General features: G+C 48.8%; 1 protein-coding gene across 1 annotated transcript; it reads right to left on the reverse strand.

Moving 5' to 3' along the window:
* Positions 1 to 582: 582 nt before the first annotated feature.
* On the reverse strand, positions 583 to 26,793 carry LOC132071869 (interferon-induced very large GTPase 1-like). Its single transcript, XM_059469694.1, has 3 exons — positions 26,702 to 26,793; positions 23,593 to 23,781; positions 583 to 7,874 (listed from the first exon to the last, which is right to left on the reverse strand). The coding sequence occupies exon 3, from the start codon at positions 7,870 to 7,872 to the stop codon at positions 583 to 585; it is 7,290 nt and encodes a 2,429-aa protein (XP_059325677.1). The 5' UTR covers positions 7,873 to 7,874; positions 23,593 to 23,781; positions 26,702 to 26,793.
* Positions 26,794 to 27,458: the final 665 nt, after the last annotated feature.

Raw genomic sequence — 27,458 nt, forward strand, 5'->3', positions numbered from 1 at the left:
TGCTCTCCTGAGCCTGCAGGCACAACAGCTCCTGCTGGGATAACAGCCTCAGTTGATCCAGGAGGCTTCAATGAGGGAGGGAAGGATGACACCCAAAAGCCAAGCAGCCCAGCTTGCAGCCAGTGTAGAGCTTGCATCAGGTTCCGCAGGCCTTTCTCCAAGCAGGACAGCTCCTTGCTGCAGGAAAACTGCCTCTGGGGCACTGTCCCTTCTTGTCTCACAGAAGTTGTTTCAAGGGGTGCTCTGAGTGCTGCCCTTTGCCCTATCCCTGGCCCTTGGCTCAGCCTTGGCCACAAGGCCAATTGTCCAAAGGAGGGGATTTGGTTTGTCTCTAGGACAAAGCTGAGGGAAATGTTTATGGTAAACAGGCAAGAGTATTCTGCCTTCCTCATGAAACAAAGGAGTTGCTAAGTGATGGGTGAAGTAATGCACCTTATTTCATCAAATTTGGGAGCAATTGGATACCATTGTCTTTCCTGGACTTGAGAGCATCATCATTGTAACTGCTTTTTTTCAAAAGACTGGTACAAAGTTTTCCTAAACTGCAAAGCTGTTGTGGTTCTTCCTTCCCATGGACATGGCCTAACGCTTCTCCAGCTCAGACAGTGCTTCCTCCTTGGTAATTCTCTGCCACGCCTCAGGGATTGCTCCTCTACCCTGAAACTTCCCATTGTACTGAGCTTCCAGCTGTGTCCTGAAATGAGACACAAACCATTTCCAGTACGCCTGCAAGGATGAATCAGGAAGAATTTTCCAAGTGGACTTAGGAGGTCCAGCATCCCGGTATCTCTTGTAGGGGATTCGTTTACTGTCAGAAAGTACTAAATAGCAGTCACTTGCAACAAGGCTGGAACAAATATCAATGACCAGGTGGTCTGTTCTATACCATTTGATTCCCATCAAAGCTTGTGGGCGATGGAAGACCACCTGATGGTCTCCATCGTGATTCTGCATTGTGTTTGTGCAGACAGCCCCACAAAAGGGACACTGTGCCCAGCACCCTGCAAAGTGCTCTGCCAGGATGGTGTGAGGCTGCCTTGGAAACGAGCTCAGGTCAGCACCAGCCAATTCTTTCATGAGCCTGTTCCTCAGGTCATTCAGAGCTTCTGTCATGGCCCTGCTCAGGAACTCAATGTCTGTGACCTCCAGGTGCTCAATGCCCTTCAGGTCACTTCTGGGCAAGTTGATCACCTCTGTCAGTTGCCTACAAAATTCATCCAGCCAGAGAGAGACTTTGTCTTCTCTGTCTTCTTTGTCTTTGACAGTTTGGGTTGATAAAGAAACAGCTGAAAGGATGTTTTTATAGAGAATATCGAGAGAGGAATCTAAAAACATCCCCAGCCTCCGATTCCCATCTAAAGAGTGACTCCTAACTAGTGTCTCAATATAATTCTCAAAAAACTTTTTTGGAGACCTAAGGTACTGCTTGAAATACTCAAAATTTTCCTGTTCTGCCAGGTATCTCAGGATGCAAACTTCCAGATTGGCTCTGCTGCCCTGGAAATCTGGGGATTTCTGCATGTCCTCAGCGATGGCTTTAGCTGTCCTCTCATAGACTGCCTGGCGAAGAGCTGGTTCAATCTTGTCACAAAGGAAAACAGCAAAAGTTGTGACAGAAGTGGCTCCTTGGCAGGAAATCTGGAAACATTGGAAGAAATCTTCTCTCTTGCTGTTCAGGTACACAACTGGGTCATTTGCCTTTCGGAATGCTTCGTGCATAGTTTTAAACCTTTCTGCTGCCACTGTACACAGATACAGAGACAAATCCATGCTGTACTCTTTGTTAAGAGTATATTTTGCATTGCTTGGGACAGAGTTGACAGCTTCCTGCACTTCATTGAGTATTTCATGAATAAAATTTCTACTGTAATCACGTTTCTCCTCTTCCTTCTTAGCAATGTTTGCTCTCACACACGCTATGATGTTGTCTGTCATTTGCTCAAATTTGATCAAATCAGCATTGAAAATGCTCCAGAAAACTACCGTTATGCCAAAATACCTTTTCTTCATGATGTGTTTTTTTGGATCAAAAGAAAACCCTCTGCCTCTAGCAAATGACCTCATCCGTGCATGGAAACCTGGCTCCTTAAAGTGCTCTAGAAGGACATCTTCAATTTCTGCATCAATATCCACCCGTTCCAGAGGAGGGGCAGCACGGGAGACTTCAGCAATCCACTGGTTCCAGACAAGAGTAAAGTTGTCTTTCAGTTCTCTCTCACTGAGGCTCTTCCCTTTCAGACTCACAGCCAGCTCCCGACTCCTTCTCAGGAGCTCATCTTCATAGTCCAACTTCCTTGCATCCAGTTTCCTCTGCTCCTTCTGTAGCTCAATAAGATTCTCACATTTCTTTTTTGTTTCATGAAGAAGAGTCTCTTTTAGTTCTTGCAGCTTCCGCTCTGTGCTTGATTTCCACTGGACAAGTGTCTCACAGTCTGTGTCTTCCGTGAAATACTTTTCCACTTCCTTCTCAATGGCATCACTTGTCTCTTGCACCAGCCCTTCAAGGTGTTTTATGGTGACATTCTGCATCTCCCCATTCCGAATTTTGTTGTCCAGTCTCATCTGTACATCTAAGATGTGACTCCTCAGCCTCCATGTCCACTGACTGTAGGCACTTTCCAGTCTCCTGTACACAGCAATCTCCAGGGAATTCTTGAAGCTGAACACAAAGTTTTCATTCAGCAAAGCATTCCAAAGGTCACCAATACGATCTTTCAGGCTTGAGAGCCTCAAAATGCTGCGCTGAGACTGCTTCTTGGCAGACTGGAGGATTTTGCTCTTGAGTTGCTGGACATTCTGGCTGTAGGTGGGGTTGGGTGGTGCCATTGGGGGATCTCCTTCCCACAGGTGAGCAAAGTAGTGAATGTGGGTGTTCACATCAAAGCCAATGACATCACTGAAAGAGGAGACATCACAGAATTCCTGCTGAGCAGCGATCATGGTAATTTCATCCAGCTTTTCCTGCAAGCGCCTTCGTCCTTCCATGTTCTGCTCCTTGGCATTTGCTTCTCCCACGTTTTGGTGGACAAAGAGGCAGCTTGGGGAAAGATTGACTTGCTTCATCCTCAGGAAAGCCTGCACAGCGATCTGGAGAACATCCTGCATTTCTGATGGATTTTCTCCAAAGATATTGATCACAGTCAAGTTGCCAATACCAATGACAAAGGTGGCCAGCTCGTTGTCATGGTTCAGGGACTGTTTATTTGCCATCTCGATGGCACGAAGTCCCTCTGTGTCAACCACCAGCACAAAATCAAAGCCCAAGTCTTGCTGCAGCTCCTCGCCCACTGGGATGAGCTGCATGAAGGCTCCGCGGGTGCATCTCCCTGCGCTGACGTTGAACTGCAGACCAAACATAGCATTCAGCAGGGTGGACTTGCCTGTGCTCTGGATGCCGAGCACGGAGAGCACAAACACTCGTTTGTCCCCCAGCCTCTCAATTAAGCTGTCAAAGATTGCTCCCACCCAGCGCAAGGGCAGGTAAGAAGCATCCCCATCCATCAGCTCCATGGGGTACCCTGAGACCATCAGCTCTGCTGCAATATCTGGCAGTTTGTAAAAATTGTCTTTCTCGCAGTTCAGTAATTCCAGAGCTTCATAAATCTGCCCTACCTCTCTCAGAAGGTGCTCCAGGCCAATGGATGAATCATTGATTTCATCGGAGAGGGCATTCAAATGACTCAGAGACTCAGCATTCACCCTGGGTTCTTTCTTGCTTTTCTTTCTTGACAGGATTTCAGACCATAACTTGTGATAGTCTCTCCTCAGTTCTTCAAGGCGACCACAAGACAGCTCGTCCATAAAGACCTTCATCCACTGCAGGAAGTATTTCTTGGTATCTGCTGGCTGGGCCTGGAGAAAGCCAAGGAATGATTTCATCAGTGCGTTGAGAGGGAAAGCTTGCTCAAGTTGCTTTCTTCTTATTGCTTTCTTGTCATATTCAATTTGGCTGCGATGATGCTCAATGCTCTTGTTCCTCTTCTCCTGCAAGCGAGTGAGTTCTTTGTCCTTTTGGCACCACTGGTACCACAGGTTTCCTTGAAGCGGCAGCAGCTGGGATTTGATCTCAGACAGCTTCTCTTTCTTCAGAAGTTCCACCAGCTCCTTTGCCTTTGCTTTGGCTGTCACACACGCAGCTCGATCTGCATCCACTACGAATCCGAGCTGGCGAGCTTTGTCCATGCAGGCCTCCAGACTGAAACGTGGATTAGAACCTTCCAGGAGATTTCTAATTGTGTTGGTCAGCTCGTGCATCAGTTCTGCTTCGTTTCTGTTCTTGATCCCTATTGTTATGGTTTTGCTTGCTTGTCCAGATGCAGCATTGTCATTTTCCGTGAGAAGACAAACCAAAGGCCTTTGTGACTGCCACAGGCCCTGCAGAAGCTTTTTCCCTCTGTTGTCCATGTGCTCCAACTCAGATATGAGAGCCACGTTGACGGCAGATATCTCCTGCAGGAACTGCAGCTGTGCTCCATGATCCCTGGCATCTCCATGCAGGTTACAGAAAGCCACGCAGCGCTCAAAGGTGTCATTGGGGCTTCCACGGGGGCAGTACCAGGCGATCTCCACCAGTCCTTCCATCAGCAAACGCTCTCTGGTGCTGCCTCTGCAGTGGCGGTGGAAGAAAGTGTCGTGTTTGCGTTTGCTGAGCACAGCGTTGAGGAGCTGGGACTTGGAAGAGGAGGCCGAGCTGCCAATGCGGATGAAGGACACGATGGGTGTCTGTGCCTGAAAGATGAGTTTGTTATTGTAACTCTTTGTTTGGGCCTCCTTTCCCGCCTTCTCCACCTCTTTCCAGCTCCTTTGGATTTGGCTGAGGGCGTAGAGTGGGAACTCAATGTGTGAAGTGCTTGGGTTGGGCACCAGCAGAGGCAGCGCCAGTTGGCAGAACGCCAGCTTGGTTGCCAGGGTCTGTCTCAGGAAGTCATCGGCACAATGGAAAATGGCCATCTGCAGGTCCATAGGGTGCACATGGCTGTCCGTGCTTGCGTGTTTAGGGCCTGGTTCTGTCAGCTTGTCAAAAAACTGTTCAAAGGCATCTGAGTGTTGGTGCTCTTTAACTGTGGTTTGTGACACATGTGCAAGGCCTGGGTTGCTGTCATCCCAGCAAGTCAGGTACCTAAGTGTAGAATCCACAGTTAACAGCTTCTGCAAGAAGTATAGGGGCAGTTCCTTGTCCTGGCTGGGCTGGCTGTCCTGCAGACATCTCTTGCAGATGGTGTGGAAATCTCCCATCCCCATTTTCCTTGGATAGTGACTTTCCAGTCCAAGGCGCTTGAGCAACTGGAGGAAATCCTGGTTTGAAATGGTTTCATTTTCTCTGGATTTGTTGCTGTCTGACTTGGACTGGGACTGACTGGAGAACTCAGGAGTTGGAAGAGTGTCATCCAGGTCTCTGAGTATGTTCTGCGTCCTCTGTTCATCCCATTTGTCATCCAAGCAACCACTGATCAAAGAGTCCAAGTCCTGTTCCAGCCTCTCCCAGTCTTCGTCTCCACTGTGCTTTTGGAGGAGATTCTTTATCCGTGTGGACCACAAGCCTTTCATGTGATCTTCCATGAAAACTAAACGCTCCCTCTTCTGCTCAAGGGACAGCTCTTGACTTACAGGTGTCACAGTCAGACCTTTCAGCAGGAGGGAGGCCTCAGCTCTGTTGGCATCTTGCTCCTTCAGGTTCACGTACTGCTCACATGCCGCTTCCATTTCCTTGGCCATGTACTGAATTTCTGGGTGTCCAAGGAGGTGCTGAAAAGTGCTGCTTTCCACCTGGTATCCTGTGCTGGTCACAATCAAGAGCACCAACAGCTCCATGTCCTTCTGAGCCTGTTCCTGGAGAGACTGGAGTAAGGAATAAATGGCAAGGCTGCTGGTCTGGGTGGCTTCTATCTTTGCTTCATGAACATCAGAAGCAGAGCTTCTTGGTGCGTAGGTGACAGCATGGATGTGCTCCTGCATTTGCTGCAGTGTTTTGATGAGCTCTTGAAGCTCAGAGACTTTGGGAGATCTGGGAAGTGGGTGCTCAGTCTGGAAGACCCATTGCATAATAAATGAAGCCTCAGGGAAGTCCTTGACAGAGTAGATATGAGGATTCAGGAGACTCCTCAACATTGCCTTGATAGTGGTGGTGTTTTCTGGAGGTGACTCCTGGCACCTCCGCACAGTGTTCACCAGGAAGTCCTGCAGGGCTTTATCTGACAGGCACACATTGATCCACACACTCGGGTTCCTGGTTTTTGCTCTCAGATCCTCTTTTAGCTCCATCAGCATGAGCAGCTTTTCATCCACTGTCACCTCCCAGGTCTTCACAGTCCCCATGAAACTTTTGGCCTCTTGCACTGCACTGCCCAGTTCCTCTCCAAAAATGGTGCCAAAGCTCTGATTTGTCAGCTCTTTGTACCCAGCCCTGAGGGCTGTGCTCATCTGACCAACAGACTTAAAATCCCCACAGTGATTGTACAGGATGACGTCCCACACTGGGATCAGCTCAAAGCCACGGTCGATAACGCACCACGTTGTGTTATCAGACACGAGCCCCGTTTTCCACAGAGGAAGGGAAGATGTGTCTGCTGGGCCCCCTGTGTTGACCACGTAGAGCTGAGTCACTGTATGAGAACTCTCTCCAGCTCTCCCCAGAACAGAAGCCTGTGAGCTGGATTTGGAAACATCCAGGGTCCCTTCTACATTGGCCCTGAAGCCACCCCAGCTGGCCCCAACAAAGCTGTTCAGTGCTTCAGATGTTTCTCGCTTCACCTCTTCCCGCTGCTCAGCTCGGAATCCTTCTGTAGATGCCTTCCACCAGAATATGCCCCCAAAGTGGAGGGGACCTTGGTTTATGTGGGACCCAAACCTGCTGAAGAAGCTCTCACACATCTTCACAAAGGTGGGGTTGTCTTCTTCGCAGCTGAAGCTCAAAAGGTGCTCCATGCCTTGCAGCTCCCGCAGAGCCGCATCCGAGAGGCGAAGCTGATGCCTTTGGAAGTAGCAGGAGGCCAGAGGGATGTACTGGTACTTGGTGATGCAAAAGTAGCTCTGCTCAGAGCGGGACTGGTGGGTGTCCTGTGACTGCGAGGAGCTGCTCTGATCTACACTCCCTCCCAGATTAATCCCCCAGAATGAGGATTTGGCAGAAACGCTCATGCTGAAGCCCAGCTGCTCCATGGACTTGGTGAAAGTGAATTCTGCTGCAGAGGAGGAGAACTCCTTCCTCTCAAGCAGCGATCCTTGCTCTGGACCAGCAAGTTGGAACCCCTCAGGAACCCTGAGGAGCTGCTCTCGCTTTGCCAGCACATCTTCAGGTCTGCTGGTTCTGTAGATGCCCTGCAGGGCCAGTCCCCCTGATGCCCGCCTCAGCACCTCTGTGTCAGGGATGTTCTTCCCACTGCCTGCTGACAGCTCCTGCTGCTCCAGCTGCTGCTGGATGCTCTCCAGCACATCTGCCAAGGGTTTCTCTGATGGTGGCCAGAACTCTTTGGGAATCTCCATGGCTCGCCACAGAGTCTCTGCTTTCTCCCTCAGAGCATCCTGGCTGTGGCTGTTGAGCATTTCTGTCAGATCTTTAAGAGCTTGTTTGGCCTCATCTTGTCTCTGCTTTGTCTTCTCTGAGTTATGCTTTTGCATCTCCTCGCACGTTTTGTCATCTCTTATGTTCAAGAGTTTCTGGAGTGCCTTTTTCTCCCAGGGGTGCTGTACCTCACACTCCAGCCTGAGGTAATCTTTATATTCCAGATGTTCCAGGGCTTCTTTGTACTTGATTCCCAGGATCTGTGAAGCTTTGGGCAGCCAGTATCCAGCATCCAGTCCTTCCTTCTCAAATGCCTCTGCCAAGAGCTGTGTCTTTGCATCCTCCTCCTGTGTGTCCTCCTGCAAAGCCATGGCTGTGGAGGAAGAAAAGAGACATTCCCTAAGGTGTTGTCAGAGGCCCCAGGCTCCTGGCAGAGGCTGTGCAGCAGCAGCAGCCCTGGGGATTGCTCCCACCTGGCTGCTGCATCCCTGCCTCGGGTGGCACAGGAGCCAGGGTCTCCTTCCCAGCACCCTGGATGTGCCTGTTGCTTTCCTGTTTGCAGGATCAACCCTGAAGCTGAGTGTGTATCCCAGAGACAGCAATGACACACAGAGACACAAACACAGACGCACACAGACTCACCCAGCCACACAACCTACCCTGGACAAGGTGCTGCCTTCACCATCACCCACATCCTCCCAGCACAACTCCTCCATCCACAAGTGCAGACAGCCGGGGCCATTCCTGGCTCCCTGGAGCACTGGCACAGCCCTTCTGCCCATCCAACAGCCCTGCCTGCATCCTGCACCCTCTGCCCAACCCACGGCTGCCCTGCTCGCTCCCTGGCCCAGCCTGCTGCTCCCAGCACCCGGAGGCAGCGCTCACACACTCCCCCCATGGCACCCCACACTCCCCAGACACACTCCCCTCATGCCCCCCAGGGGCTCTGAGCTGTGCTCCTGCTCCAGCTGCCAGCGCAGCCCCTCCCTCGCCCCTCTCTGGCCTCTTCCCAGGAGCTGCTTCCTGGCACCCTCAGGGGCCCACCCCAGTGCAGGGGAAAATCCACCTTGTCCCCGCTCACAGCTGTGGCTGGAACATCCTGGTGGCCCTTCAGGAGAGATTGGAGATGCTGGGAGCAGACTCAGAGAGGTGCCCTCTGTGATCTGCTGCTCATTAGCACAGATAATCTTGTCAGCCAAGTGCTCATTTGATTTAGTCTTGGCTTCAGCCACCACAGAGCCACTGAGCTTAAAATCTCTAGTTGCAGGAGGAAAAGTGCCAGCAAACCTTCAATCCTGGCCTTGAGGGGAGCAGACTTCAGGCTGCTCCGGGGCAAGTTACAGAGGGCCCCAGGGAAACGGCTCTGGAAGGTGCTCGGGTCCTGTCTGGGGGTTTGTTCTTATCCCATAGCCAGTTTGGTTTTTAATTTGGTTTGTGTCTGGAGATTTTACTGTCCCCCCTCTGATTCAGGAGTATCACAATGCATGAAGGGTGGCCCAGGTTTCTGTGTGGGGTTGGAGACCAGGGGCTGCTCTTCCTTCCAGCAGGGGTGATCAACACAGGGGCCATGCAATACAGTGGGTCTGACCTGAGATCTAGTTGCCCTATGTTTTTTTCCTTTCTTTCCCCTCTTCCTTTTTTCTTGTTTCAACACTGTGACCAGGGCTTGCCAGCTTGCTTCTCTGCTCCTCTGCTGCTTGGGACCTGGGAGCACCCCTAGCCCCAACAAGCCCAACCTTAGGCCCAGCCATCACTGTTAGGCTGTGCAAAGGAGGGATCACCAGCCAGCCCCTACTGCTTTGGGGTTTTTTGCTACACTTCGATTCGCCACCCCAGGTGTGCAGTGCCATTGAGAGCAGCTGCTCCCTGTGGGCTCTCCAGGGGAAGCCAACTCTCCTGTCCCCTGTCGCCAGAGCCGCCATTGCCAGCAGAAAGGCGGCCTAGCTTGTGCCATAGTGCCCCCTGCAGCCGCGGGGTAATCATCGCACCCACACGGCCCGGCCGGTAGCCAGCAATGCCCCTGCTGGCTGTGCCCGGAACTGCACTGCAGGGGCGGTGCCTGACAGGTGAGACAAGGCTGGGATTGGGTTTCTGCTTTTGGTTGTTTGTTTATTGCTGCTGCTCTTTGTTTCTCTTAGTATATATATATATATATATGTATATGTATATATATACACACACATACTCTAGTAAATACCTGTTATTCCTTTCCCTGTATCTTTGCCTAAAAGCCCCATAATTTCAAAGTTACAATAAAATGGAGAGAAGGCAGTCATATTCTCTATTCCAGGAATGTTCCCACCTTCCTTGACAGACACCTGTCTTTTAAACCAGTACAGGTCCATCTCTCCTGGTCAACTTTTATTGAAAAATCCCTGAAGCACAAGACAGTCATGGGTCACAGTCACTATGGACTTGTAAGTCTCTGTCCAAAGTTTCTCTCATCAGCCTCAGGATCGTCATGAAAGGACAGAAACTGGGACCACCGAAAAGACCCTAGTCGGAATTCTGGACTTGTTTGAGATGGTTGCTCACCATCCTGACAACCTTGCTGGTTTGCCAAGCTCTTGTTTGCGGGTGTGTTTGCTGCTGTGGAACACTGAGCCTGGTGAAAAGAGGAGGGGTAGCTCGCCCTACGTGCTTGCACCTGCTTCACAACAATAGCCCAGGAATTCCCCCACCTCTTGGACTGGTTGGACTTTTCTGGGGTCACCATTGGTGGTCCCCAAGGAAGACCCTTCATCTGCTTCACAGCCACTGTGATGGATGGACTGAGGTGGGAGAAGCCTCTCTCTCAAGGACTGAGACATGAAACCCCTATATGGAAAAGCTCCCCCCTCCCAAGGACTGAGACTGAAACCCCATGGGGGAGGTATGTGGGGGAGCCAACCTGAAAAAAGTGAGATGTTTGCCTGTGGGTGTGTTCACTGGGCCCAGACTGGTTTCCCCTAGAAACCAGTCCTGAAACAATGGGTCCCGCTCACTGCTGATATTGATTTATCCTGCTGAGAACATGGAATGTCTGTACCTATCTCCAATGCCTTCTTTCCCCTCAGTAATTTCAATAGACATATTCTTTACTGTATCTGTTCTCCCTCAGTGACTTCAAGACTTGTTCTGCCCTCAGTAATGGACCATAATAAAACCTTGAGTTGACCAGGACTTCAAGATCTCCCCCTACGTGACTAGGCAAACTCCATCAACTGGACTTTGAGGACTTTGTTTTTCAATGTTTGGTAGCTTCACTCACTTTCTTTTTCTCCCTTTCTTTCCCTGTTCTTTTCCTTTTCACCCAATTCCTGCAACACATTAGCTGTGGTCATTCAATAAAGGTGCATTCGTTTTGACTGATACTGCAATCCCCTTTCCGTGTTGGTTTTTTGCACTCTGACATCAGCAAAACGATCCATCATGACTCTCATTCATAGAGAGGATCGTTGAGACAGAGTAGAAATTCTCCAGAGTAGAAATCCATTTTGATTTAGGTGAAATGTACATCTTTGAGTCTGTGGTTAGAAAACATAGCTATGTAGCCTGACTGCAAAGCCTAGGCTCAGGGAAACTGATTCAGTGAAGGACAGAGATAAGGGGGGGAGAGACAGAGGGTGATAAAGAGAGACAGAGAGACTGCTGTGAAAGCAGGTCAACCTGACCTAGGAGTTCTTTCTGATAAAGAAAATGTCATGTGAAATTTGTAAAAATGAATATGTATGAACCTATTGTGAAATTCTATGTATATGTATTTGAGAGGGGGATAAAAAGGAACCTGAAGTTCCCAGAGGTACGCATGTCTTTTAAGGAGAGTAATCTCCACATGTGCCTGGCGCTGTAATAAACATACCGGCTTTACAACTTTCACAAAGTTGTGGAGGTTTTGGCTATCTCCGCAAAACATTCTGGCGAAGCCAGCCAGAAGGAACTGTCTCTGTCTCTGCAGAGGCAGGGGAGAACAGATGGACTCCTAGGCACGCCCCGGGATTTTCCTGGAGAGCTCCGCTCGTCTCAGCTTGCCTCCTGCAGAGACAGACAAGGACCTGCTGGCATGCGGAGGATACGGTATGTATTGAGGGACCCCCGGGGGAAAAGAGAGATAGGATGGCTGAGTAAGTCACTCAGAGACATCTGAGTGCTTGGCCCGTGGTTGCAGCCAATAGAGCAGTTAAACTGGAGACAGGGGTTCACTGTCTGGTAGAGTGGACCACTAGTGACTCTGGGGGTGGATCAAGTTAACATGTGTGTGTGTATGTGTGTCCGGTGGTGGTGTCCGGACACTGTATCATTGTATGGTTAATGCATTTGTAATTGTGAAAGTGCATGGTGTACAAAAGAGAGTATATCTACAGTGCGGGGTGGTTTCTACCCGCAACTGAAGGGGCCAAGTGAGGCCTGAGGCGCTGGTGGGGCAGGCTGTGGGCGCAGGGAGTGCCTGGCAGAGTAGAGCAATTAGTGGAGGAGCGTGGGTGAGGACGTTCATTGAGTAAAGGTGGTGAATTGTGGTGTGGACTGTGCACACTCCTACTGTGGCTAGATGAACCCAAGGGGTTCCTTTGCCCCGGTGGTTTGGACTCGACCCCTGGGAGTTTGTGAATCCTGTGAATTATTGGATAGATAGAGGAGACGAACGAGTTCATTTAGAGGGGCTTTACTGGACTTCAGCTGGTACAACAGTAAGTCTGGACTGGGAAAAACCTGCCATAGAGGATTTAGAGTTCCCTGTAATAAATGGAATAGCCTGCCTTTGCAGGCAAATCCTGAGAGCCTTTGGTGCATCAAGAGGCTGGCACGCTGCATGGGTATTATTGCAGTGTGGAGTTTGTGAGAGACGCTGGTATTGCTGTTCTAATAAGTGACAGGGCACATGTCCCGAGTGTAAATTAAAGTTTCCTGATCAAGATGATTCAGAACCTAAGATCTTAAAGCTTGTCTGTGAGAAATCACATCTGATACCTGCCACCTGGAGCTGTGTGTGGGAGGAAGATTCGGAAACGACTGTGAAGTTCTGTGAAGAGAGGTTTGGGTGGAAGTGAGATAGCGCAAGGAGAAGGAGATAATGGGAACTAACCAGAGCAAGGAAGTTCCTCGGGCTAGCCCCTTGGGGTGCATCTTGGCCCACCGGAAAGAAGTCACCAGTAGGGGGCCTCTGAGAATAAAAAGGATCTAATCCCATATTGCACATGCTGGTGGACATTGTACAGGTTAGAGGACGGAGAGAAGTGGCCGCCCACTGGAACTTAAGATTATAATACTTTACTGCAGTTAATGCTGTTTTTAAGATGGGAAGGTAAATGGGATGAGGCTTCGTATGCTGATATGTTTTTTGTTTTAAGAAATAACCAAGAATGGCAAAAGGACTGTGAGCTCAGACCACCTTCAGATCCACTGGTCTTAGCCCTTGAAAAGGAAAACAAGGCAAAGAGAGGGCAAATCAACTGTTGCTATTCAGCATGCAGTATAGGACAACAGTGTATGAGATCAGACAAGGTTTATTATTCTGAGGAGCAAGAACAAGAGACATTTGAGTGGATGAAAGCTCCTCCTAGGAGGAGGGACGTTGAGGATTAGGATGAAGAGGAAAGGGACTTCCCCAAAAAGGAGGAGGACTCAGGCTGGGAAGGCACATCCACTAGAATCTACCCGCCCCCCGACAGTCCAGTTGCATCTAGAACTGGGAGGCAAGCAGTGTTACAGGCCCCTCTACGAGAGGCAATGGGACCAGAAGGAGGGAGATTAATGATTAAAGTGCCATTTACCACTCTTGATTTAGAGGCATGGGAAAGGATTGCTAGGAATTATCGTATCGATCCGATAGTTACTGCCAAATATCTACGATATGTTATCAAGCAACACAGTTCAGATTGGGCTGGCATCCAGTTACTACTGGATGCTTTCACTGAAACGGAAAAACAGCTGATCTTAAAGACAGCAGGGACTTTGGCAGAGGATTACTGCAAGAGCAAGCAGCTAGATGTAAAAGAATATTTCCCCCTACAAGACCCAGAATGGGATCCTAATGTATCAGCAGGGGTAAAGAAATAGCAGAGTATCAAGAGTGGATAGAAACAGGGATGGAAAGAGATGTTCCAAAAACCATAAATTGGTCTGCCTTAGATTCACTTAAGCAGGGGCCTTCTGAGACTCCATCTGAGTTTCTAGAGCGTTTAAGGAATGCTATGCATCATCATACATCATTAGATCCGGGGTCTGAGATAGGGATGAATCAACTAGTTAATTCATTTTTGGGGCAGTCTGCTGGAGATATTTGACGTAAACTTCAGAAAATCCGGGGACCAGAAGGGGGAAATCTCAAAGTCTTGGTAGAGGAGGCCTGGAGGGCATTCAGTAACCAGGAAGAAGGATATAAACAAGGAATGAAAAAGTTGGTGGCAGTGGTACAGGAGAAAAGGCAAAGAAAACGCAACCAGGGACCACCCAGACAAGGACCACCTCGGCTTGGCAGGAAGCAGTGTGCAATCTGCAAAAGAATTGGTCACTGGAAAGATCAATGCCTAGAACGGAGAAGGGATGACCAACAAATGGCTGCACACGTACAAAACAACTGAGGAGGACCGGGGGATTCTGCCCCAGCGGATCCACTGGTTATAACAATGAGGCTGGGGGAAGAAGGGAAAAGGGGGGGATTTTTGGTAATACAGGGGCTACATATTCACTTTTAAATAAAGCTTAGTACCTGTGGAAAATGATTATGTTGTAGTGCAGGGGGCAACTGGCCAGTCTGAAAGGGCATATTTTTGCAAACCTTTGAGGTATAATTTGGGAAAAAAATGGGGTATTCATAAATTCTTGTACATGCCCAATTCACCAAAGGCACTTTCAGGCAGAGATTTATTGGAACAGTTACAAGCAGCCATTACATTCAAAAACGGAGAGGTTACTCTGGAGGTGAATGACAAAAAGTGCATAGAGGTATTAAGTTTAACCTTAACAGCTACTGAAATCGAGGAGGAAATTGATGAAGAGATACTAAGTCAAGTATTTCCCAGGTTGTGGATCTCTGATGTACCAGGGACGGCAAAAAACACCTCCCCTACAGTAATTAAACTCAAGGAAGGGACACAACCAGTGGGAATTAAGCAGTACCCCCTAAAGAAAGAAGACAGGGAAGGAATCAGCCCAATAATTGAAAATTTTCTGCGGTTAGGGTTACTGAAAGAATGCCAATCTGATTTCATTACTCCCATTTTACCTGTTCAGAAATCTGATGGGTCATACCGGATAGTACAGAATTTGAGGGCTGTCAATAAAGTAACAGAAGATTTGTATCCGGTGGTAGCCAATCCATATACTTTATAAACTTGTCTAACACCTGCACTAACCTGGTTTACTGATTTAGACCTAAAAGATGCCTTCTTTTGCCTCCCCATCCATGAAGCCAGCCAGAAAATTTTTGCATTTGAATGGGAAAGCCCTAAAAGTGGGTGCAAAACCCAGCTCACATGGTCGAGATTGCCCCAAGTCTTCAAAAATTCCCCCACTCTGTTTGGGGAACAACTTGCAAAAGATCTGGAGTCCTGGGAAGCTCCACAGGAGGAAGGAAGGCTTTTGCAGTATGTGGATGATCTTCTAGTGGCCACTCGATGAGAGAAGCATGTGTGGCCTGGACAGTAAGCCTTTTGAATTTCCTAGGACTCCAAGGACACAGAGTATCAAAGAAAAGGCACAGGCAGTGAAAGAGAAAGTAATCTACCTGGGGTACCAGGTGAGTGCTAGGCAATGGACTTTAGGGCAGGCTCGCAAGGAAGCCATATGCCAAACTCCAAAACCCCAGACAATAAAGGAACTCCAAACCTTCTTAGGCATGGCAGGCTGGTGCCGGCTGTGGGTTTATAATTATGGACTGCTTGTCAGACCCCTCTATGCTCTTATTGCTGATGGAAACAGAGATCTCCAGTGGGCAAAAGAAGCCACAGGGGCCTTTCACCAGCTAAAGAGTGCTCTCATGTCAGCTCCAGCTTTGGGACTTCCAGATGTAAGTAAACCATTCTTTCTATTTTCCCATGAAAGACAGGGAATTGCCCTGGGAATACTGGCTCAGGACTTGGGTCCATATGGGAGGGCAGTTGCTTACTTCTCCGAGCAACTAGATGCAACAACCAAGGGATGGCCAGGTTGCCTCAGAGCGGTAGCAGCAGTTGTGCTGAATATTCAAGAGGCACGCAAGTTTACCCTCAGACAGAAAATGACTGTACTGGTATCCCACACAGTGTCCGCAGTACTGGAAGTAAAGGGTGGCCACTGACTTTTACCACAGAAGTTTCTGAAATACCAGGCCATCATGGTAGAGCAAGATGATGTAGAGATAGTGGTGACTAATATTGTCAACCCAGCTTCTTTTCTCATTGGAAATCAAGGAGAAGCGGTACACCACGATTGCCTAGAGACCATTGAAGCTACCTACTCCAGCCGCCCAGACTAAAAGGACACTCCTTTGCATGATGCAGAGACCTGGTTCACTGATGGAAGGAGCTACGTTGCCAACAGAAAGCGACATGCTGGGTATGCAGTAACCACCTGCAGAGAGGTAATCGATTCTAGACCCTTACCAACAGGTACATCTGTGCAGAAGTCTGAGATAATTGCCCTCACCTGTGCCTTGGAAATGGCAAAAGGAAACAGAATAAACATCTACATAGACTCGAGGTATGCATTCGGAGTCGTACATGCACATGGAGCCATCTGGAAAGAGAGGGGACTGCTAACCTCACAGAGAAAGAACATCAAACCTGTACAAGAGATAATCCGGCTGCTGGAAGCAGTTCAGCTGCCTGAAAAGGTAGCGATTATGCATATTAAGGCACACCACAGAGTGAGCTCAGAATTGGAGGAAGGAAATGAGCTGGCGGATGGAAAGGCAAAGAAAGCAGCAAAAGGTGAGGTAATTATGGGCAGATTTCCCTTGAAGGTAAGCCAGAATATAATAATACTAATCAAAAGGGACATACAACCACGTACCATTGAAAGGGAGCTGGTAATCCCTTTCCATTTGCATGGTCACTAGTAAGGAGGAGCACCAGAAAACACACTGGGGCCTAACTACTTAAAAGCTTTTATAAAGTGTGGCTCCTTTCCCAGAATGACCAAGACTGCCAGTGTTACAGAGTGCATTGAAATGAAGTGTTGACTTTTAAGCAGTAGTTTCCACAGGCTTTCTAGAACACATATCTGATTGAAAGAATCATTGACAGGAATTTATATGCCACTATTACTCAGATAAACTGACAGTGAGATCCTTGCCTCCAGACTAACCCCAAAAATACCCTCAGACCAAAACTAGGTCAGATTGGGAAGGGTCATGGAACCGGACAGCAGTGGCAAATTGACTTTTCAGAATTCCCATGGAAAGGGGGGTTGTCAGTATTTATGAGTATTGACAAATACATTTTAAGGGTGGCCAGAAGTGTTCCCCTCCAGAACTGCCAAGGCTTGAGAAGTGACCAGAGTAAACAATACTGCTTTCAGAGTTCCAGCCACAATACCTATATGGTGGCTTTAAGTAGACAGCTCAGAGAAAATGGAAAACATGTGACTGGAACTCGGAGAAGGGAGCTAGATGGACCAGTACATAACATACAGCCTGGGGATTATGTATATGCTAAGTCTCTTACAGAAAAATTTTGGAACCACAGTGGGATGGACCATTCCGGGTGCCCCTCACCACCTTCACCGCAATCAAGATCAAGGAGCAGAATGCCTGGATTCATCACTCTCGAGTGAAGAAGGCCCGAGAAGCCCCTTAGAGAGTGACATCAGGAGACAATGAACTGAGACTAAAACTTACTCAGGCAAAATGAGTATATTGCAGCTGGGAGTAGTTTGTAATTTCATTTACAGAATTGTTTTGTATATAATTATAACTGGAGTCTTAGAATTAGAGAGTACCTCTATCCAAAGCAGTGCTGAATAGCTTTGGTCCCAGGCTTTTTATCAGTATACTGGATCCATGGGAGAACTTTCTGAGATAAAAGATTTAAACCTATCCACTGTAGAAATTCATGGGGATCAGGTATATGAGGACCAGGTCTGGCTGGAACGGGAACTGTGGACACTTCAAGGGATCAGAGGAGAAGAAATCAAGGTAGTGTGCTGGGTAGTCAATGAGAAGGCTCATGAGAGATCAGATGCTGTTTAGTGTCTCAACCTGTCTACAAGCACCAGGAAGTTTGTGATAGCCCAAGCGAATCAGACTGTTGGTGTAATTTCACCTTAATACAGCCTGTAGAAGTGACTTGCCTTTGGGCTCATGATGCTATCGGGTTTTCATTTAAATTTAAAATAGATACTATACTTTTTACAATATATACAGCTTATACAACTCACACCAGTACTCAAGCAGTTCAGACCCAACCCAAACTTGAACCTGAAGTGTATGAAATAGGCCCATACGTAGTAAGGAATATGGGTGAACAACAAATGTTGTTCAATCGAGAATGGTCTCTCAAACTTGTTGAGTTGCTAATGCAAATTAACATGTCAGAAATCCAACCAGCCTGCTCCTCTTTCCTAACAACATCCTTTGAGAACTGGACAACATGGTTACAAAGACAAGTATACCTCAGGAGCAGAATAAGAAAGGATCTAACTGGGATATTAGGGACACGATTGAGAGTTTTAAATGGAAATGATTCAAAAATATTGATGAATAAGCTGGCCACTTCAACAGGTGGCCTACCAAAATTGAATCAGCCTTTACAGTCATCTCTATTGGCATTAGGAACTAGCCAGCGGCAGATTACAAAAGTACTGCCAAAGTGGGAAAAGGCCAGGGACCAAGACCACAAGTTAATAGAAGAAGCACTTACTGCAGTTCAAGATAACGTGTCTTTAGTTTTCAGTTGTATACAAGCACAGTTATGGATGCAAGCAACAGCAGCTCTGATCATATGGGAAGGGGGTGAAGGTAATTTTCCAAATGAAATTAAGAAAATTGTCTGGGATAATGTGATTGATTTTGAAAGGAAGTTTCAATCCTGGTGGACTATGGTAAATTTCACCTATGATTCTGCTTCTAATGTGGCCACTGTCTTTGTGCTTACCATACCTAATGCCAGTGTTTACGTTATCCACTCCATCATTGCACTAGGATTAAACCATGAAAAAACAGTGCTCTACCCTTCAGAACATAGAGTGTGGGCACAAAAGGTGAATGAAAAGTGGCAAACAGTAACTAAGAATCCTGCATTACTAGAGAACAGATGGGATTCATTTGTGAAAGCAATACTATTAATGCTCAGGATGTGTGTTTCGATGGTGAACAGAGTATTTGCCACTTCCAAGTTCATCCAGTCACTGACCAGAAAACTGTGCTCATATACACTGGAAAAGGCTGTGTGTGCTTGAGAACTGCTTGTGCTGCTGTAAAAATTTATAACAACGATGTTATTTTGTCTAGTAGAAATCATTCTAATTTTTGTATTTGTAATTTTGTTAAGATTATCAAGTGTGATTATTCGTACATGGCCCCAGTGACATCTCACCAGTTGATTAAAACCAGTTATACAATGTATCACAGACTATCACCTACTCCTATTGGAATGGACCTCACATTGCTAAAACAATTAATTAAACACCAAGGCCTACTGGAAATCTTGAAGAAAATCCAAAAAAGCGGAGAGAAAATCCTAATTACTGTCCAACATGATACAAAAGAAATAACCAGAATTCTGCAAAGAATAAAACAAAGTGCAGATCATCACTGGTTGGATGTAATCTTTGGGTGGTCACCAACTGCAAATGGAAACTTTAATAAGTTGTGTCATCCCATTGTAGTTTTTTTAATATTAGTTGGAGTAAGTTTAGGGTTATCCTTTATATTGTTAATTTGGAATTGGAAAATACTACAGCGAGTAGCTGTGTTAACCTCCTGTGAGACTGTTTGAAGTTCTTCTCATCTGCCTCTTGATCGTCATTGGGGACCACTGAAGAAAAAGACCCCAATCTGAAATGGTTGGAATCCATAAAGTTAGAGGATTTTTAGGAAATGGTTAAAAAAAGTATGTAGGCCTCAGACTGAAGTTCTGTTAGCATTGCAGATACAGCAGAAAAGTTTCCCAAGCAAGCAGAAAAGTTTCCCAAGCAGTAGAGCATACGTGACAAATAACAATAGGCCTCTGTAGAATTGGCTTTAGGATGGCAACAAGGTTATTTAATGTATATCTTTAGAAGGTTAGCATGAATAGAGCTCTGTTCTTTGTCTCTTATGAACCAGTCTTTGTTTTAACTACCATTACGTGTGTTTTATAAGATTAGATAGAACGCTTGTCAATATGTGTTTTTCTATGTATGATTGGCTGAAATCTAGACTGAGATGATTTTATGTCTTTCTGTATCACCCCACCCTTGGGGGACATTTTGTGTGGATCAGTCAGCTGTTAACATCATGTCTCCATTGTATTTCTTGAGACTGATGTGCTGGAAATAAAAGCAAAAATCTCTTCACTGGTCTGGTTCCAACGTTGTCCATATCTGGACGTTGTTACAGCGGTCCATGGTTTCCTTGGTAATGCGTGGGTTCCTGACACAATTGGACCTATATCTACCCTTTAACCCGATAGAAATCTCTAGCCCTGTTGAAGAAAGTTACATGCCAAAGGCCCCAAGACCTGAGCACATTGCTAAGCTATTGTTCACAGGTGTGTTTGCTGTAGGCTACACTGAACCCAATGAAAAGGAGAAGGGGCCACCTTGCCCTTTTTGCTACAATAGCCTTGGAAGTTGTCCCACCTCAGAGCCTGGCTGAACCTCTCCTGAGTTTTGGGTGGTCCCCCACAGAAGACCCCTCTCACTCGTTTGCAACCACCATGACAGACAGACTGAAATGTAAGAAGACTCTCCATCGAAAACCAAGACATGAAATCCCTATGTGAAAAGGTCTCCCCCTACTCTTTCCAAGGACTGGGACTGAAACCCCCAACCCACGGGAGGTGTGTGGGGCGAGCCAAGCTGACCAAAGCAAGATGGATGTTGCAGGCGTGAGCAGTGGACCAAGAAGACAATGGTTCTTGCCCACTGCTGAGAACATGGACTGTGTGTACCCTTCTTAAACACCATTCTTTCCCCGCAAAGATACAATAGACTACCTTTGATTTGCTTTCAAGATTCATCCCCTTCCCCCACCAAAAAAGAGTATAATAAGATTTCAGATGAACTGCACTCCTGAGATCTCCCTGGACATGACGTGGTGAACTACATCAGTTGAACATCGAAGGGCTTCGCCGTTCTATGTTTGGTAATGATATACCTTCCTTTTTCTCTTCCTCCCTCTTTTCCTTATTTTTCCTTTTTTCCCCAATTCCTCCCCAATTTGCAGTGGTTATTCAATAAAGATGCATTTGTTTTGATTATCACTGCAAACCCTCTTGTGCCGTGTTGATTTTTTGCACCCTGAGATCTAATCCACGAACCATCATGCAACCCATCCGTAAGGATGGATCGTGACATCTCCTTATCAAATGTACAAGGTAAAGCACTAAGGCCCACTTATTGTCATAGGAATTTGCATGAAGTAAAAGAATTTACTTTTTCCTTGTAGGAAAGGGGGAAATGAGAAAGAGCGGAAATTTTCCAGAGTAGAAATCCATTTTGATTTAGGTGAAATGTACATCTTTAAGTCAAGTCTGTAGCTTGCAGTTTAGTCTGACTGCCTGTTCTCTTAAAGAGCCTGTGTTTGGAGGAACTGCTTTAGCCAAAGAATTCGAGGCAAGTACCATGTGAAATCAGTGGAATGAATATGTATGAACCTATTGTGAAATTGCATTCGTATGTATTTGAGAGGGAGATAAAAGGGGATCTGGAGTTCCCAGAGGTACTCATGTCATTTTAGGGGAATGATTCCCACATGCGTCCAGCCCTGTAATGAACCTACCAGTTTCACAACTTCCACAAAAGTTGTGGAGTTGTTTGTTTCCACAGATCAACACACTCCCCCCGCAAAGGCACACCACACTCCCCAGACACACTCCCCCCACGGGCTCTGAGCTTTGCTCCTGCTCCAGCTGTTAGTGCAGCCCCTCCCTCGCCCCTCTCTGGCCTCTTCCCAGGAGCTGCTTCCTGGCACACTCAGGGGCCCACCCCAGTGCAGGGGGAAAATCCACCTTGTCCCTGCCCACAGCTGTGCCTGGGACATCCTGGTGGCCCTTCAGGGGAGACTGAAGATGCTGCGAGCCAACTCAGAGAGGTGCCCTCTGTGATCTTCTGCTCGTTAGCACAGAGGGTCTCATCAGGCAGGTGCCCATTGGTGGCAGTCTTGGCTTCAGCCACCACAGAAGCACCAAGTTCAAAATCTCTGGTGACAGGAGGAAAAGTGCCTGCGAACCTTCAGCTGGGCACCTGCCCTTAAACCTTTGGGGGTATTACGGGCACTGTCACACAACTCTGAAGATTGTCCCAGTCTCAGTTCACTTGGATGTACTGGATGAGAGATTTATTCCCTGCAAAAAATTCTTCTGAGCATTCAGCTTCTGTCCTGTTGCAGTACAAGTTGATTTGTATGGCATTTTAATCAAGTTTTAAATAAGAAACCCAGCCCAGTTCCATAAACCAGCCTCCAGACTGACTGACAGAGGTTTCAACAAATAACAAGTCTCCTCAAGTACCGCCATTTGACTGGTTCAGAGTCTAGGTGGCATGGAGATTAGACCAAGGGCTGTTTCAAGCAGGGAGCTTTGAACTTCTTATAAAAGCCAGCCCTGAACAATAAAACAGGCTGTTTGGCTGATGAACAATGGAGGTCTGTCATGTGTCACATCTCAGACACACAAACAGCACGTGTCACAGTCCCACAAAGGTCACAAAACTGTCACCAGTACAGGGACTGACCCAGGGGCTTGGACTGGACTCCTGCACCCTTCCAGAGCCTTCAGGGGCAGCTTTTCTGCTGCAGTTAGTGTTTGAGTTAACCCAATTTTCATTTTTGTAATCAGGATTCTATGATAATGGTTGCTTCCAAAGCCATCCCTATGTTGTTCCAAGTTGGTATCTCCCGAAATTGTATCTACCCCGATGTAAACCACACCCTTTTCTCCTCCCCTTTGCTCTCATTGGAACTGCCTCTATAAACCACTCCACTTACTCCTCCTCTATGGTTATCCCACTGGCTGGCTGTTTGTATCTGCCCACCAGTTTTGGCCTGTATATAAACCACTGCAGATCTTTGCTCCTTCTCTTTTACTTCTGAATCTCTGGATTAAAGACTTTCTGCACTATCAGGCAGAGAGCATCTGTCAACTCCTTTACTTTTCTCCCTGACACTGGAACAGCTAATCCCTCTGTAGAGCCACAGCTCTAAAGTTCAGCTCCTGGTGAATTCATCCGGTGAGTTGTTCCAGACACCTTGGCATGGCTGCTGGTGTTCTAAAAGAGCTAGCTAAAGACTCCAGTGGTTGCGTCACTTTCCCTAGGAAGTCCATGCATGTGAGAAATGAAACCCTGACAATGGGAGCTCTTTTTCAGAGTGGAAACTGCTAGTTGATGTTGATGAAGTTGATAGGGTCTTAATTTGAAGTGTTGGTCTGTTGTTGAATATTGAATGTTAGAGTTCTGGGATTTGCCTTTGGTTGCCACTGTTAAGTGTTACTATCTTACCCTGTATTTGTATCCCTTTCCATAGGGAAGCCCTTCACCTGCTCCCAGAAGGACTCACACCCGGACTGAATTTAATGAGGGGCTGCTGGTACTATATGGACCCTCTCAAAAACATCAAACCAGCACATAAATTATGATTTTAACCCGAAAGAACGACAGAAATCACCCAGCATTGACCAGAGCTGGATTACATCCTATCACCATAAGTTTAATAGCACTCAGTTTAGATGACTAGATGACACCCCTAACCTACGAGCCAACTTTGTCTTCCGAAGGACTCCTATGAGTACGGAAGCTCCAGCTCTGCCAATAGACAAAGCTGCACTCCTCCTCCTCAGTGGTGTGGTGTGGTGTGCACAACCGCTCAGGTTCCCCATACAGGGCTGTTTTTAATAAAGGCCTTTTTAAAGGAGCTGGTATCCTGGCCCTGTCTATTACAGTGCAGATTTGGGCAATGCGTGCAAGGGCTGTGGGCTCTGATTCCCCTCACCCACCTCACAGCAGATGCTCCTGTTGCTCCCAGCCTTGGCTTCCCAGCAGACACCAGCAGCTGAGGGCCCAAGCTCAGGGGGCACAGCACAGCACCAGGGGCAGGCCTGGGGTACACGGTGGGTGTGGAGAAGAAGATGAGAAGCCCTTGAGAACGCAGGAGAAAGAACACCAGGAATGACAAGCCCAAAGTCCTAAAGGAATAGAGCAGACAGTCAGGAGAAAGCAACCCACGGAGGATTCATTCCAGGGAGCACTGGAAGCCAACCCTTCTCTGTAGCAGGCACAGGGACTGCAATGCCTCCATGGCGTTCAGCAGCCTAAGAAATGCCGAGTCATGATGACTGGACCTTAGAAGCCCCTCTTCTGCCTCCGGACGCTTACTTGTCTCTCTGTAAGTTTATGGGTTACTTGACCTTTGACCCTTACAACTGGACAATTTATAAAACTCCTGTACTCTATATAAAGACCTACTTTTGCCCAGTTTGACAGAAGTATTGTCACCAAGAACCTTTGCAGAAGACAACAATAAAGGACATCTCTGTGGAACCTCATACAACCTCCTCCTCTCCCTGCGTCTGCCAAAGGAATTTAGCAAGCAAAGAGCTACAATTCACTAAAGAGGTGAACTGCTTCCTAAGGTTGCCTGCGGCTGGGAGCTGCCTGGGAGCTCAGTCAGGCTGTGCTGAACAGGACTAAATGAGCCTTGCTTGGTCTTATCCTATGCAAGGTGTTACAGCTCCAGAGCTCAGTCCCCAAGGGGACTGGGTGCCAGAAGCCAGCTCGCTCTCAGACCAAGGCCGCGGGACAGCCCTAGCAAGCAGGGAATATTCAGCTCTTAGTGATTAGGCAGCTCTTATGATTTCAGCTTTGCTTGCTAGGTAGCTTTTCCCTTAGCCTAAGGCTCCAGCAGACAGTAGAGAGAGGAGAAGCAGAAGACGCCAGCTGTTCCACGAGTTTGGCTTTATTGGAGGGTCTGTGAAGGGTCTCAGCTCTTCTTCTTCCAAGTTAGTAGGGATACAGTATGCTACTTTTATACCCTTGGCCCGGATCCAATCCTGACCAATGGCAAAGGTGTTAGAGTGATCATAAGTGACCAATAGTAGGGTTAACAACATATTGCCTTACATGGCTATAGGGATAAGGTACAAGGCGGATGTCCCTGGAGACAGGAAACTTCTTTGCCGCTGTGTCAGCATTCTATTCTCCAAGGGGCCCTGGCTAAACCTGAGGGGTTTACTACACAGGACAGCACTTTTGGACTAGAGGCAGCCAGCCGGGGATACCCTGAAACCCAGCTGAGGTATGCCCTATATTTCTCCTCCCCTATCAACTCCCCAGGCAGCAAAGACTCCTCAGGGCTCTTCTGGGGAGGTGACCAGAGCAGGGTTTCACCTGCAACCTACATCCATGTTCCCCCACCAGAAGGAAGCTGGACATGCTGGAGAGGTGGGACAGAGCAAAGCCCCTGAAGGTCACCAAGGCCAAGTGCAGGTGCTGCCCCTGGGTCTGGGCAATTCCAGGCCCAGACACAAGCTGGGAAGAGACTGAATTGAGAGCAGCCCTGAGGAGAAGGGCGTGAGGGTGATGATGGGTGAGAGGCTGTGTGGGAACATCTGTGCTCTGGGGGCAGCAGACAAGGTGAGGAGGGGGCAGAGCCAGGGGAACAGCACTGCCAGTGGGGCAGCAGGGCCCTGTCCCACCCCTACCCACATCACGCAGCTGCTGCTGGGGGGAAGCTCAGGGCCCAGGAGAGGGGGAGAAGCAGCGCTGGGCTCGGATCCCAGCAGGCACTGAGCCCCCCCAGCAGCTCCTGTGCTCCCACCAGCATGATGGGGACAGGATGGGGACAGCACAAACAGGAAAAGCCTCTGGCTCGAGATAAGGGCAGTTCAGCAGCAGAGGAAAGCTGGGTGTGCTTGCAGAGCACAGGAGAATTTCAGACACCAATTGATTTCTGTGGGCACATGTCCAGCTGCTCCCTGGGCAGGAGAGCCTCAGTGCAGGACAGCTCTGCTGGCTCAGGGTCACAGCTGGAGCTTGTCCTCTTGAGCCATTTGTCCCAGCCCTCTCCTCTCCCACATTCTCTCCCACTGGAGCACTGCCAGCGCTGGTTCAGGCTCAGGAGCCAGAGGCTGCCCTGGACAGCATCAACTCCAGCCCAGCCACACCCCGAACCTGCCCCCAGGCACCCTTGGCAGTCCCTGCACGGCTTCCCAGTGCTGCAGGAATAGGGAAAAGCCCCATGCGACTGTGTCAGTGCTCGCAGAGAGACACTGAGCATATTCAGGGCATAACTCGGGACCGAGTTCCTCCTTGGAAGCACAGGAGGGAAGCGGCAAGGCTGGTACCAGGACCTGCCATGGGAATGCCTGCACCCCGTTTCACAGGAACAGCCCCCCGAGAGTGTTTTCCGCAGCCCTGGCCCAGGGAAAGGGGCTCTGGGAACACTGCTGCCTTTGTGGGGCTGTCCCAGGGACCAGAGCGCTCGGGGTGGTGATGCTTACACTGCAAGAGAGGAGAATCCCACCCTCCCTGCAGGGGCAGGAAAAGGAATGATCCCCCCGGCTCCTGCCCTCAGGGGAGCGCAGCCATCCGGCCCCGCCGCGGGGCTGGGGGTGCCCGGGCCGGGCAGGGTCGGCCCCGCCTGCGGGGAGCGTTTCCCGGCCGGGCACGGGCTGGCGGCAGGGAAGGGGCTGCGCTCGCCATCTGTGCCCGGCCAGCCCCGCTGCCGGCTCTCGGGACAGCCTGTGCGCCTCTGCAGCCTTCCCTGTGCCCCTCCATCCCCGCATCCCTCCTCCTTCCCCCGCCGCTCCGCTCCCACCGCTCTGAGCCCGGGGCCCTCCCAGCTCAGCCCCCGCAGCGCACACGGCTCCCCCGAGCTGCCCAAAGCGGTGCCAGCAAAGGCGGCTCCCTGCAGCCCACGCTCGGAGCGCACAGCGCCCGCCCGCTGCCCTCAGCCCCCTCTGCTCCTGCCCTGCCATCTCCCCATCCCTGGCAAAGCACAGGGAACAGGAGGCGGGAGAGCAACAAGATCCCGCTCCCGGCTGACCCCGGCTCCCAGCCCCACAGCTCATCCCCATCCCCATCCCCATCCCCATCCCCATGCCCTACCTTCTCCCTCCGGCCCCGTAGCTCCCAGGCTGGCAGAAGCCCATTCCCAGGCCCTGTTTTTATAGCCCTGGCTCTCGGGTGGGTGTGGGGTTCCCACCTCTGTTACATACCAGTGGAGTAATTCCTGGAAATCAGGCTTTTTACTGCTGCAGAGAGTGAAAGTGAAACCATCCTTTCGGAGTCAGATAATTAATATAGGCTAAAAATTCCACACCAATTCACAGTCTACATTTGTCTGTTGCAGATCACTGACCCTTAACTCCTGTGCTGACTGCTGGTAATAATATTGTAAACTGTGAGAGTTGGATATTCACACATGTGAAAAAAGGACGAGAGGGACTTTGTAGAAAGACCTGAAAGGATGGGAAAAGGGGGAATGTCTTTCCGCTGCCACAGGGCAGGGATAGATGAGACATTTGAAAGGAATTCTACCCTGGGAGAGTTGCAAGGGGCTGGGATGCTATTCCCAGATAAGCAGTGGTGGCCCGATTCCAAGACAGGGACACCTTCCACTGTCCCAGATTGCTCCAGGCACCATCCAACCTGGCCTTCTTGGAAACCTCTCCAGCAGAGGAAGCAAAGCAGGAACAGGGCCTGGCTGCAGCTTTCTTGGCAGGGGACACCCCACACCTGACAGTAACAGTGCTGGGGTTTGGCAGAGGACATTCAACACCCAAGCAGAGCAGGGGGCCTGGATTGCTTTTTCCTGGGCATGTGGACACACAAATCCTGCTCCACAGCCGCAAAACAACCACTG

The sequence above is a fragment of the Ammospiza nelsoni genome, chromosome 3 (assembly GCF_027579445.1).
Source record: "Ammospiza nelsoni isolate bAmmNel1 chromosome 3, bAmmNel1.pri, whole genome shotgun sequence".
In the NCBI taxonomy this organism is placed as follows: Eukaryota; Metazoa; Chordata; class Aves; order Passeriformes; family Passerellidae; genus Ammospiza; species Ammospiza nelsoni.

Coding starts and splice junctions, on each gene's coding strand:
- LOC132071869 (XM_059469694.1), bottom strand. CDS start 7,872: ATGGCTTTGCAGGAGGACACACAGGAGGAGGATGCAAAGACACAGCTC.